The following is a 14,810-nucleotide window of genomic DNA, read 5'->3' as shown; positions in this document are numbered from 1 at the left end:
GGAACATTACATACAAATTTCTTGCTTCATTTTCTTTTTAACATCCCTGGTTCTACAACAGTTTGATTTCATTAGGAATCTATCCAGATCACACTGCTTCTGCCCCGCAACACCCCATGTAGTTCTTGCTTTCTTTTTCTGGGATGGCTAAGATAACAGGATTTGATTTGTCTGCTTATCTCTCTACACAATTTGCCTTAATCGTTCCAGCATAAATATTCCCATTAAAAACCACAGCCAAAGGCATTCTTTTAAGTTATGTAAAAAACATGCAGTATCTGTTGCTGCTATAGGTTTCTTTGAGGTTTTCAGTCCTACTATACATAGTTCATCCTCAGGATGATACGGACTGACAGAAAATGCATTCAGGCAAAGAACTACAAATGAGGTTACCCATTTGAAGTGCATTAGGAGTTTTCCAACTAGTACTGAAAGGACACTGAAGATCTACAGCTTTCTTGCAGAACATAGTCTTTGAGTAAGATCAAAGAGGATACTGTTAATATGTAACTTACTAGTAAATTAACTTTATCTTGATTGAACAGTAATCCTACCTGAAAAAAAACAAAGGAGAAAAAAACCCAAACACACACAACAACACCACCCCCCAAACTTTACAGAAAGAATATTTAAATCCTGAAAAATCAAACGGCTTTCAAGGCACTTTAACTGAAGACCTTTACCAATTTGGTAAGGATTTAGACTACACAGATTGCAACCTGGCTCTTCCTGAAAATCTAGCTTTCCAGATCAGCAAACATCATAAGATTACAAGGAAACAAAGCAGTAATAGAAAGGTGAAACATCTCAAACAACTCAGCAGGCAGTTCTGAAATATCTAACTAACCTCCCTCCAAGAGGAAATGAGACAGGTGAAGCAATACACAAACCTATAGCTCTTACTGTATCTCACGAGCCTGACAAATCAGAGTTTCTAGGTTTCACAGGCACCCCTGTAAATAAAATTCTAGAGAACTCTGATTTCCTCCCTCTCAGATGCTCAACTTTGACCTTCCAGGACTGCAAAAAAAAAAAAACAACCAAACACCTTAAAGGTATAAAGCCCCATTAGTACAGGTCTATGTCAGACAACCTGAAACAATTGCCATAATATCTGATCTGCCCAATTCTGTACTGTGTCAGCCTCCTTGCTCTGTTTCAACGTTAATGCACAAACATCCTGCTTTTGGGGGACCAGCACACTCCAGTTTGCACTAACCTTTCAAATGGAACCTGGAAACAGTTACAGAGCTACAAGGAAAATCCCTGCTTAGGTGCCGGGCATTTAAATGGATAGAGTAGGGAAAGGCTTAACTCTGTTACCCTACAAGGCCTTAAGACAACTGTTCCAAATCAGTTATGTTTCTATTTTTGTTGCTCCTCCCAAGCTGCTGGATGTCTGTGCCACTCTTGCAGGAAAATAATCACAGCTGCATTAGATGAGGATCAGTTACTCTATTCCTATAGAACACCACCACCAGGAGTTCAGGGTTCATTCAGGAAAACTCAAAAGAAATAAAAGTTAGAAGTGAATTACCTACAGAAGTAAACTCAGCCCAGAAGTCCCAAGTCTGTTAAGTACTTGGGTAGAGATTGTTCTCGGATGCAGACTCCCACTAGACTCGCACAGCAGCTGAAAGGACTCTCATGTTTGCCTCACCCTGCACCAGGAAATGATCTTCTGCCTTCCTCCTCCATAAGCAAAGTTGAACATCTGCTCCTGAGCCAACTGCAGTTGGCAGCCTGCAGACCGTTTCTGCTGATACATTAAGGCACTTTACAACCCCCACATAATGCAGATATATATCTGATTCAGCCAGCTCTGCCCCAGAGTGCTAGCAGGAGGCAGAGGGATGGACAACCACACAGTTAAACTACTTCAGGTTGATTCTTCTAAACCTCCTCACAGGCACAAGCCTACCAGCTTAACTCCACCATTGCTTAAATGCCTAGGTAGGTAGCAGCTTCACGAGCTCTGTGCAGATAGCATAGAGCCTCTGAAAGCTGCAGTTAGAAGCAGGAGAAGGAAAGTGAGCAGAGGCAAGGCAGGAAGAGGCACTTTTCTCTCAAGATTTCAACTCCTAAAACAGCTGCTTCCGATGCTTCCGTTGCACAGGCAGCTTAAGGAGCTCCATCACCCAATACCATAAATACATAAAATAATCACATGAACATGGCATTCTTCATAGTTGAACTGAACTGGTGTATTTCTTCACTCCAAAGCCTGCAAATGTTTACAGTGCATTTTTTTTCATCATTTAGTTACAAGGATTTAAACTATTAAGTGCTCAATTTTACAGCTTTCCCATGCGTGTGAAACAACAGCTATTCAGGTAGGAACCTGAAGCAGAAGGACAAAATAGAAATGATTAAGATAAACAAGGTCATCAATATTATACACTAATTTGCAAATGAGAATCAAGAGAGCACTCAAGTGACATTTCTGAGCCTTTATCCTCAGCAAGAAAGAAATACAAAAACCAGGAAGTGAGAAAACAAGAAGTAACAAACCCAAAGGAAGCTAAACACAACAGTTAGACACCTGATTCCTAACACACACACACACTAAAACTTTACAGCAAGGCCATATTTGTCTGGAAGGTCTGCAAACAGCACACAGCTCAAAGTTCCCTCAAGTACCTCAGCTGGTGCACCACCACAAAGTATCCTGGGCAGGCAGGAGAGACCACCTAGCAGCTAGGAAGCTCACAGCTGAGGTCATGAATGCTGCTTCCCAAATCACAGATATTTTTCAGTAGCTGTTACTAACTCAGAAAATATTCTCAATGAAGACAACACTCATGACATTTCCTTATTTGAAGGGCAATTAAAGGCTATTCAGTGCTAAGTTAGAGACACCAAGAATGCCACTTACTGAAAATGGAAAGACTTTCCAAAGCAGCCCTTGATTAAGATGAGAGAGTTTCAATTATTATTTCCCCCAGTGTGGATCCACGTACACATTTTAGAAGGAGCACACGAAGTCAGCACTCACAGGGTGAGAAGCATTCTGTTATTGAAGAGCTTAAACCAAAAGAAATATGGGAGCCAACTAATCAAGACATAAACCAGCTAACAAGTGCAGCCAACAGAACCTGCCAACAGCCATCTAAAGCACCATGAATTAAAATATGTCCTATCTGCCCCTTCCATTTACAATTGACATTTCCATTAGAAACATTAAGTCCTAGAGAAGATGAAGCCTGGTTAGATCATATAAACTAAAACTTTCAAAAATGTTTCTTTTTTCTTTCCAAATGAAAACGGGAGAAGTGTTCAACAAAATACTCAAATTATAATCCTTCTGTAACTTCAATCTGAATTGCTGATGTCACTAACATGGCATCTTCATATGCAACTGCTGATGAACACTATATTGACCTTACAAATGCTTCTTGAGCATCAGGGGGTTGTTACTTTGGATTTTTTTTTTAGCCCAATGATCAATTTTAATGTGTTTTAAAGGACAAGAGCTTTTTACTTCAAGGAAAGTGTTCCTTAAAAATAAGCTGAGATTTTCTAAGCTGTCCAGTTTCTTACAAACTCCACCTTAGATCACAGACAGATAAAGAGATGGATAGATAAAGTGTCACAAGTATGTTTTAAAAGCTGTTCTATGTGCAAGAGTTTAACAGTGTGAATCAATAAGGAACAAAATTGTTGTTGTTAAACCAATCTCTCTCTAACTCAAAGCAGTTTTCAAGACTTGTGAATAATTTAGACACAACAAATTTACACAGATACTTTTATGTCCTACTCTCAGCAGTATATGATAGAGTTTCTCAGTAGCATATCAAATTATTTTCACAATGATTTCTCCACATTGTTTATTTCAGCTCTTCACAGCTCCCCTTAACTGACTATTGCAGAATTCTTCTGAATCATAGATTGGCTTATGTTGGAAGGGACCTCAGAGACCATCTACTCCAACCAACCCCCCCAGGAAACCTATTCTAGAGTCTCACCACACTCACACTGAAGAGCTTCTTCCTAAGATTCAGTCTGAACCTACTCTCCCCTCAGCTTCAAACCATTCTGCCTTGTTCTGTCTCTACATACCCTTATCAGAAGTCCCTCTGCAACCTTCCTGCAGGATCCCTTCAGGTATTGGAAGGCAGCTCTAAGGTCTCCTTGGAGTCTTCTCTTCTCCAGGCTGAACACCCCCAGCTCCCTCAGCCTGTCCTCATAGCAGAGGTGCTCCAGCTCGTGGATCATCCTTGTGGTTCTCCTCTGCCCTCACTCCAACAGCTCTGCACCCTTCTTATGATGGGGACTTGCTTGAGTCTCATTCTCCCCATTCTACCACACTCTCATCCCCTCTCTAAGTTAAAACCTCTTTGCAGCATTGAGCTGTTTAACATTGGTTCAGCTGTCACATGAAACCTTACACTAACCTACTTCAGCCTCAGAAAACCTTCTTGGTGCTCAAAGTGCAGAAGATGCACAAAAGAACTGCTGCAAATGTGATGCAGAGATAATATATTCATTGAACAGCATTAAAAAAAAAATTAAGTTGTGTTCACCACATCTCACAGGAAAACAAATAAATTACCTCCTCTCAAAAGCCACAAGTAGGTGCCAAGCATGGAAAAAAGACCCTTCCAGATATACCTTTGAGTAGTATTAACACACATCTTGAAAGAAGCACTGTGTCACAATTACTTTGTCACTCCTTGGGGTGAGGTAAAACTAATGATTGGCAAAAAAAAAAAAAAAATCCCAACCCTAACAACCAAAAAAAATAACCTCAAACATCCCCACAAAGACTGTAGGGAAAATAATAAATAAAATAAATTTTAAATATTCATTGTGTATTCCTGCAGGCTTCCTCTTCAGATGAAACCCTGAGACAACTACACTAAAAGGACACCAGGCATAAAGCCAAGCAGACAATACAATTTAAACAAAATTCAAAATGAAGAAGAAAAAAATAATCTTAAAAAAGGTCAAATATAATCTTTGGGATAACTCCTAGAACTAAGTCATGTATACATAGATACAGATATATATTAACAATTAAATGCAATTATAGCTGATTTTCCATTTTAATGGCAAACTGAACAAGTCTCTGACATATTCCTTTTTTTTCCCTGAGCTTAATTTTAAAAAGACTTGCTGGACACTATTTCAAGTTCATTATTGATTCCATCTTAAGCAAATGTCTTACTTCAAAACCCCTTTACCCAGTGGGGTCACTGTATCTGCTTATAAGCAGTAATCATAAAACATCATTGCACTTAAAATAAAACTCTGGAGAGATGCTTGTCTTTCCATTTATCTAAATTATTAAAGAGTTCATTTTCCACAAATCAATAGATATAAAACAGAGGGTTAGCCAGCAGGCGACTGCTACTTTTGGTGATGGGAAGACCTCTAATGCTGCCCCCACTACTGACCAAAAGGGCCCTCTCAGTGAGTTGATTCCCCTTGCTAATTCACCTCCAAAATGCTGCAGCAAAAAAAATATTGGAATATTTTCTGCTGGCTTTGTGAAATGAATCAGCCCAGGGAAAAGCCACACCAGCATCTGATAGGAGATAGGGAAGAAGAGCTGTGCAGCTGGGACTGAGATTTGTCCTTTTCACTTGCTGCCTTTTGCCCTGGCATCAAATGGTTAGAGCAGCCTGATCCACTTGTAAAACTGCAGTCAAAAACTCTAACCAAAATCCCCTTTCCCTCCCTTCTGTCACAAAGAACTTCAAGAGCAGGTTCCAGAGGCTCTCAGGAAAGGTTCTTTATTATTTTTTAATCAAAAATATACACAGAAAAATTTCCTGTGGCATTACTCAAGCACAACAATGCTATCTGCTGTGATAAGAAAACAAGGTAAAGATTTTTATGTAAATAGCATTCTGGATCCCAAACAGCATTGTGGGGCAATCTCTTTATGTAAGCAAGAAGCAAACATAGATTGAAAGGGTGGGGAGAGGAGAAAGCCATAGTATTTAGTTGCCCACTAACCCCTCCAGACATCTCTAACTGAAACTCAAAACTCAGGCACAAAAATTGACTTTAATTCCAGATACATGCCGGGCCTCCTGGCCATCCTCTGCTGTACAAGACTAATTAGAGATGCCACATCGAGCTGAATGTGCCCTGCAGTGCTGCTGGTATTGCAGAGATAGAGTGCTCACAGGCAGTTTATGTACCCAGCCCTGCTCTTAGCCCTCTGGGGCAACTACAGGTCTGTTACTCGTTTACTTTACCACCAAAGAACATATTTCTGGTGGCTGATTTCTGCTCCCCTAGCAGAGGCACTTTACACCTGCTTCTCTTCATAGCTGCAAAAGGAGATGTTTTCCATACACAGAAATAATCACAGAATGTTAGGGGCTGGAAAGGACCTTGAAAGATCATCCAGTCCACCCCCACTGCCAGAGCAGGATCACCTATACCAGATCACACAGGAACGCATCCAGGCAGGCCCTGAATATCTCCAATGCAGACAGACACTGAGAAAGGAGCATACTCACATCACTGAAATGTAACACTTCCTGTGCAGCCACTGCAGATTTGACTTAGAGAGTTGGCTCTGAGTCTGTTTCACAGTATTAGCCACCCTTTCTTACAACAGAACCAAAGCTGCAGCCAAAAGCACACATTCCACACGCCACAGATGCCATTTACCAGTTTGCACAGAGCAGCCCTGGTGCCTCTTCTTTAATGCTACAAACAGCAAAAGGTAGACTATGAAACACTTTCTAGATGTGTCTGCACATGTACACGTTTGCATGTGGGTTTTGATGCATGAAAACACTTTATCCGGATCCTCCAAACTCAGCTTTCTGTGTTTGATTTGGATTGCAGCTTTTTTGAGACAGAACATACCAGCTTGTAAAATGGTACACAGCAAACTTCAAAGCTCTGCCTGTTCTTTTGCTTAAGTGTTGTGATGCATACATACCTCATTGAGATGTGGGGTTTTTCTAGAGTTCAAATAATCTTAACCTAAAAAGACAGTTATGAAAGGTTTCTAAAATACACTTGAAGCTATTATTATGTATGTATACTTCTAAGGTCTTGGGTTTGGCTACAAAATGATGTAGTAGTGAAGTTAACATTTTGAAAGGTGATAAAAATAAATGTTTTAATCCTAGAAAAACAAACAAGTAAACAAAAATCACAAAAAGCCTCCACACCTCATCACTGGAATTCCACACAAAATATTTAGGTCAGATATAAGCAAATGCAACTTTCAGACTTTGGATGTCAGAAATACAGGGGGGGGGGAGGGGGGGGGCGGCAGGGAGGGGGGGTGTTTCCTTGATTTAAGACCTTCTAAATCACTTCTATACTTTAAAATAGTACAAAAATTAATTACTAACTCGGTAATTCATCTAAATTCTTATTAATACAGAAAAGTTCCTAAACAGTAGCAGTAAGGAACATAAAGGAAAAAGAAAAAACCTCTCCTACTTTCAAATTCAAACATATCTACAGCACAGAACACTTACACTTTACAAACACATCAACTCCTGAACAGCTTCATTATATGAAATTGGGTGGTACATTAACACCACATCTGCTGACATCAAGCAAGTAAATGCTTAATTTATTTCCCCCCCCCCCTCCAATCATTCTACTGTTTTATTACCTGTTTTGTCAGCACCTGCATTCTGCAGCATATCCAACTGGTAAACACAGTAGTTCTTTTGCTCTATTCCAGCAGAGCAGCTCATTCCATTACCGTGATACAAAAATAGATATAAGGAGATAATTTAAAGAGGATTCAGCTACTATCTGCTACTGTAAAAGCATGATCCCAGAACAGGCTGTAAGTCTGCATTTCGCAAATGATGACATCACACAGTTCAGTGCTACTTGTCAGGCACTGCTGACTTCCACAAAATCACTCCTAATGATCACCATTTAGCAATTATTCAACAAGCAGGAAAAGAGGATTCCTCTTCCACAGCAGGACTGGTATGCTCTGTGTTTATTATCATTGTTTGCTTGAGCTATTGACAAAGCATTGAATGAGGTTAGATGAAGACACCCACAGGATTTTCTTCTCACCTAGCAAAATGCATCTGTTTACTCTGAAATGGTAACATTTTAAATAAAATACTATTTAGAAGTGAGAGCTATAAATGAAATATAATACATCAGGAAAGTAGAATAGATGAGCTATGTCTGTGGAGATATTTGAGCTGTACACATCACAGTGCTATCCAACTATATACTTCAGGGCTCTAGTGCAGTCAAAGTTAAATAAGGACATGAAGCTGGCTAAAAGAGCATCATCCTTTCAGACACCACGAGCTTCTGAGCAGTGTTTGCAAATATATATGCAAGAACAGTCTTAACAGATTTTATTCCCTAAGAACTCTTTAATACTCCATACGATTACAAAATTAATTTGTTCCAATTTGTTACACACAAGATGTGTAACAAAACAGAGCTGTCCTTGCTTTCCCTGGATACCAATTAACACATTAAAAAAGAAGTGATTTATAGCACAATCAGAAAGGCTAAGGAGAACCTTCCCAAGCAATCCCCATTCTCCTCCTACAACCACAACCCCTTAATGCCATATTTAAGGCTGTAAGTTCACTACCCAATAACACAAATGGCACCATCTCCTATCAATGCAGTTAAGACACATAAGGAAAAAAATTCAAGGCCTCACTAATTCCTGAAAATAGCCACCAAACAGCCAAGAGTAAACACTCTGCATCTGAGAGCCATCAGGATCCAAGATCATAAAGGTTCAAGACCTTACTATTTTAGCTAGAGGCAAAAAGACAAAAAAAAAAAACTAGGTTTTCCACTGCCACCCAACTAAACTGTCTGAACAAGGAACATTAACTCATTCTACTTCTTGTTTGTACAACACACTAACATTTAGAGACTAACAGGTAGTAGAAAATGTCCTTGAGGTAAAAAATTCTCTGTACAATACCAATATTTTTACTTCACTTAATTTACATCTTAGGTTTAGTTTTTAAAAAAATGGCAATCCTCAAAACACTGAAAAAAAGAAAGTATCATTGAAATTAAATAAATGAAATTTAAAAAAATAGAAGAACCATCACCACCACTAAAAATATATGTATAAAAGAACAAAAAAAACCAAAACCAAATAAAAAACACCCCTAAGACCCTCACCAGAAAACTCCAAATTAATTGACATGAAACAAATGAAATAAAAAACAGAAGAACCATCACCACCACTAAAAATATTACTGAAAAAGGCAAACAAACCAAAACCAACCAACCAAAAAACCCTAAAACCACACCAAAAAAACTCAAACTCTTAACAGGAACTCCTTCAAAAACTTCGGGGATTTTAAAACCAGGGAAGAAAAAAATGACAGAAAACTTGAACCTGCACTGCAGGCAGAGCTCTGTGCTCACACATCCATCAACTCTTAGTGCTTAATCATAGTTATAATTTAAAAACTTAAATCGGAATATTTATCCCAGAAAGGGGAAAAAGTCCCAGAGGCCTGCAAAATACATGGAGTACATTAGAAATCCTCTTAAATGTCTTTCAGGTAGGTCACTAATACAACAGTGTCAGTTTTCAAACTATTTTACCATTCTAGACACCTTTATCATAGGACTGCGGCTAAAAAGGCCCTTTAGAATCCATTTCATCAATTTAGCAAAATGATCATGGCCTGAAGGAAAAGCTTAGCAATCAGTTGAGAGCAGGTTGCTAACATGGATACATACTGTATTCAGGATGTACAACATGTGCCTCCACATCTTCATCTATTGTCTGCCCTAATGCAAACAGCCTGACACGTCTCATCTTCAGCAGCCTTGGGGAGGTTTCCCGAGCAGCACTCCCAGCATCCAGAACTACATCTCCAGAAGCAGCGGGGACAATTTTTTTCAGGAATTCCATTCTTACGTGCCCTCTACCTTCTTCAGCATTAATAAATCCAGCAGTTCAGCTACACGTTACAGAGCGTGGCTCCCCACACCAACTTCCTTGAGCACAGAAGTAAGACTTCTCCTCATGATGTCATGTTGAACCTGGGTGGTGCCAACAGCAGCACATCAGCTGCCAGCTGCTCCCAGGCAGATTTTAAAGACGCCTAACTGTAGGGGCTGATAAGAAAACCAAACAACAAGAGGTCTATATATTAACCAGTGCATGCTAAACTCTCCACTTGCAGCAAACACTGTATTTAGCACTGCAACAATTTTAAGCACTAATAAAATGCACACATTTTCAAATGGCTGACAGTTCAATAGCTCTGAATTTTCAAGAAGTGCACAGAGAGGGTTCATCTGCATTTGAAAGATAACACTTATCATACAGAAAGTCTACATACCAGCTTTCTAAACAGTGTCTAACAGCACCACAGTTTAAAACACTGGCATTCTCACGTGGTTGTAGCTACTAACCATGAAGCTATTAACATTTATGTAACGTTAAATTCTGTTTTGCAGGCTCTGATGCTATATTTATAACTTAAAAAATTTAAACCATCTTCCAGAAAATATTAAGTACAGAAATAACCTGTCTCATGTTTTCCAATGTCCACTTCATCCCTAGGGCTACTTTTGCTAACCTGTCTCATGTTGTCCAGTGACCAAGTTCTATACAGACTGGTGTCCCCAGTATAAGGGCGATACAGGGCTGCTGGAGTGAGTCCAGAGGAGAGCCACAAAAACGATCCACAGGCTGCAACACCTCTGCTATGGGGATAGGCTGAGGGAAATGGGGTTGTTCAGCCTGAAGAAGAGAAGGCTCTGGAGGGACCTTAGAGCTGCCTTCCAATACCTGAAGGGAACCCTACAGGAAGTCTGCAGAGGGACTTTTCATCAGGATGTCTAGAAACAGAACAAGGGGGAATAGTTTGAAGCTGAGGGAGAACAGGATTAGGCTGGATCTGAGAAGGAAGTTCCTCAGTAGGAGGGTGGTGAGACTCTGGAATAGGCTGACCAGGGAATCATAGAATCAAGAAGGTTGGAAAAGACCTCAGAGATTATCAAGTCCAACCTATCACCCAGCACCTCATGACTAACTAAACCATGGCACCAAGTGCCACATCCAATCCTTTTTTGAACACCTCCAGGGATGGTGACTCCACCACCTCCCTGGGCAGCACATTCCAATGGCAGATCATTCTGTGAAAAACTTTCTCCTCACCTCAAGCCTAAACTTCCCCTGGCATAGCTTGAGACTGTGTCCTCTTGTTCTGCTGCTGGTTGCCTGGGAGAAGAGACCAACCCCCACCTGGCTACAACCTCCCTTCAGGTAGTTGTAGACAGCAATGAGGTCTCCCCTGAGCCTCCTCTTCTCCAGGCTAAACACCCCCAGCTCCCTCAGCCTCTCCTCATCGGGCTTGTGCTCAGAGACCTCTCACCAGCCTCGTTGCCCTTCTCTGGACATGTTCAAGTCTCTCGATGTCCTTCTTAAATTGAGGAGCCCAGAACTGGACACAGTACTCAAGGTGTGGCCTAACCAGAGCTAAGTACAGGGCAGAATGACTTCCCTGCTCCTGCTGGCCACACTATTTCTGATACAGGCCAGGATGCCACTGACCTTCTTGGAAGTTATGGACACCTCTCCCCTGGGGGTATGGAAGGCCAGGCTGGATGAGCCCTTGAGCAGCCAAGTCTAATGGAGAGGTATCCCTGCCCATGGTGGGGAGGTTAGAGTAGATGATCTGTGAGGTCCGTTCTAACCTGAGCCATTCCAAGAAAATATGATACCTTTTGCATTCAATGCTGCATTAATACCCCCAAATATTCAAATGGGTCTGTATCTTCCCTGTAAATAAGTACAAAATTCCTCACAACTTTTTCTCCTGTAAGTGAACACAAAATTCTGACCTTACCATAAAAGGCATATTGTTAGAATATTATTTCCTGCACTGTAAGATTTGGGACATCTAGAACAAAACCAAAACAAAACAAAAAACCCCCACACATCTGTATAACAACATCACAGTAATTTTTCTACCAATAGAAAAAAAAGTTACACAATATATTTTCAGAAATGCATTTTATGGCTTTTTCAGAATAATGAGATACTATAAAGATCGTTTGTGATTATAAAAGATGAGTCACTACAAACTCAAGCAATCATTTATTCATAATAGCATTATCTTCTATAGTTTGGTTTTGGTTTTTTTTTGCCTTTGAAATCTTTCTACAAAATCTACTTGGCAACAAAAACAAGAAATTCTGACACTTCTGTGAGACTGAGAATGCTTCCAACCATCCACCTCCTGAATTGCACTTTGCACAGAAGAGTAATCAGATATTTCAAATTATACCTGATTTATAAAAACACCCTGTGAAAGGCTCAACCTAGATACAAAAGTGCTCTTATTATGCACGTGGACACAGTGGAGATGACAGATGAACTTCAAGTACCTACTGTATCACTTCAGTTAAAAGCATACAGTGTGGGTGCAGCATACATGAATTGCCTGCAGATAAAGAATGAGGGGTTGAAACTACACTTTAACACAAAAAACCCCACAACACTTAAGTAATAATATTTACAAAACAAGGAATAAAATCTACCCACCACACACAAAAATATATTTCAAGCTTTATTAGTTTATCAAGTTTTAATCTTACATAACACAATGCATCTAAAAGCTTTGGGTTGATTTTTTTCCTTCTGAATGGCTTTTGTTTGACTCTTAAGTAAAGGCCATCAAGGAGTTTTCTACAGAAGATGGCTGAGGATATATGTAGGCATTTATATATGGTTCTATATATTAATTTTATCTTTATATAAACATTGATATGGATGGTGTTTAACTCCAGGACTTCCATACTGCATTATATTCTATGAAAGCAGCACTTTATAAATAACAAAGGTAGCATAAAAAGGTTAGATTTCTGCCTATAGCATTTCATACACTCCTCTCTCACACTTAATCTAATGTAAAACAGGGTTTTTTCATACAATTTGAACAAGCTTTACAGATCTGTCAGGGTAAAACATGAGAAGTCTTACAATTATTACACTTGAAGTCACGTTTAAACAGGTGAAACCAAAACAGGATATAAAAAGCCTTATTTGGAATCCCTGAAATAGAAAACAAAAGAATGGGAGACTCCATCTTCTATGGAATTGTTTGTATTGCAGTAAGTCCTTTGATGTCTCCAGTTGTGTACCTCCATTTCTGTTACACTCACAGGACAATTCCAGTTTTGCACTGAAGTGCCTGCTGAGGTCCATTCAGGCCTCCCTTAGAAAAAGCAAGATGACAACACCTGAGCTCCACATCCCTCACTAGCAGGAATCCCCAGCAGCAGGGCTTTGGATCAGAAGGGAACACAAACAGATCACAAAACATGCAGAAACACCACCCTGGGAGAGCCAGTGAGGGACCAGAGAGTAGCAGCACTTCTTGGAGCACTGTCCCTTTGGATGAGACCTTTCAGAACACAAGCATCACAAAAGCTGTTTGGGGAGGCTGCACAGGGAGAGCAGTTCTGTTCACTGAAGCAAGTGAACCTGCAAGAACATCTTAATGAGATGTTCTGAAAGCTGAAAAACAGGACACAATCGATGTAACAAAGATCTATGACAAAACCACTTGCCAGTGCCTTGAGTTTGCACGTCTAGAGAATTTTCACTACATTTATAGCTAATTCTGGAAGACAACTACAAAACAACACACTGGGAAGCATCCTTCTGGAGGAGAGCCTCGATGCCCTATAGCCTACCACAAAGGTGTTACTTGATGGGTCCCTTCATGAACGAGGATGCATGACAAGCCTTGAGTTTCATAACACGGTATTTTCAGCTATCCCACTGCACTCAAGCATCCCACCCCATATAGAACACAACACAAGACTTCCTTTACATCTAAGCAGCAAGCTGGCAAGACGGGCATTCCTGGCAGACGGGAGGAAACGCGGTGCTGCCCTTCAGCCTCAGCGGGATTTCTCTGCCGGTAAGGGCTCTGAAAGGAGAGCCTGCACCTCCCATCCCAGGTTTCCCGCGCCCGGCGCTGTGGGCTGTGAGAGAAGGGCTGTGGGTGAAGGGCTGTGCCCACAGCGCCCCCAGCTGGCGCCCCGCTGGACCGGGACCGGCCGTCAACCTCCTTCCTCGGCTCCCGAGCTGCCACGGCCGCGGCCGCGCCAGGCCTAGCCCGGCGAGCTGGCAGTGCCGACCTTGGAAGCAGACTGGTTTGAACCTGGACTCGTTCGTCTGTATGGCACAGCCCGCCCTGCCACACGGCTGGAAACTGTGCACTGCTTCAACGGGCTCCTCCAGCACTGGCAGCAGTTCAGGATAGCTTTGTTGGCACAGTGGTGAAGATGGTTCCCAAAACTAGCCATAGTGTGCTGGCAAAACGGCAAAGAAGGCAGCTGGAGGTGTGTTCCTGTGCCAGCAAAGTGAAAGTGTGCACTTGCAAACCGATGGAGAGAATCCAAAGGAGAGCCATGAGGATGATTAGGGGACTTGAGCATCTCCCTTATGAAGGGAGACGGAGAGCCCTGAGGCTCTGGAGAAGAGGAGGCTGAGAGGGGATCTGATCAATGTCTATCAATAGCTGAGGGGTGGGTGTCAAGTAGATGGGGCCAAGCTCTTTTTGGTGGCACACAGTAATAAGACAAGGAACAAGGAGTTCAAACTTGTACAGAGAAGATTTCAGCTCAACATGAGGAGAATCTTATTTACAGTGAGGGTGACAGAGCCTTGGAACAGGCTGCCCAGAGAGGTTGTGGAGTCTCCTTCTCTGAAGTTGTTCAAAACCCACCTGGATGCATTCCTGTGCAGGCTACCCTAGGTGATTCTGCTCTGGCAGGGAGGCTGGACTTGACGATCTCTTGAGGTCCCTTCCAGCCTCTGATATACTGTGAGACCTCCAGGCACTGCA

At 41.2% G+C, this 14,810-nt stretch overlaps 1 protein-coding gene across 1 annotated transcript in view; it reads right to left on the bottom strand.

Moving 5' to 3' along the window:
• Window positions 1-9,969, bottom strand: part of FRYL (FRY like transcription coactivator) — a 152,693-nt gene extending 142,724 nt beyond the window's left edge. The window contains exon 1 of the mRNA XM_054382823.1: window positions 9,679-9,969. Coding sequence (XP_054238798.1) covers window positions 9,679-9,853 — 175 coding nt within the window. The 5' untranslated portion in view covers window positions 9,854-9,969. The remainder of the gene's footprint in view (window positions 1-9,678) is intronic.
• Window positions 9,970-14,810: the final 4,841 nt, after the last annotated feature.

Source organism: Indicator indicator, chromosome 8, assembly GCF_027791375.1.
Source record: "Indicator indicator isolate 239-I01 chromosome 8, UM_Iind_1.1, whole genome shotgun sequence".
Classification (NCBI taxonomy): Eukaryota; Metazoa; Chordata; class Aves; order Piciformes; family Indicatoridae; genus Indicator; species Indicator indicator.
Note: the sequence above shows the minus strand (reverse complement) of the source record. Positions and strands in the feature narration are given on the sequence as shown.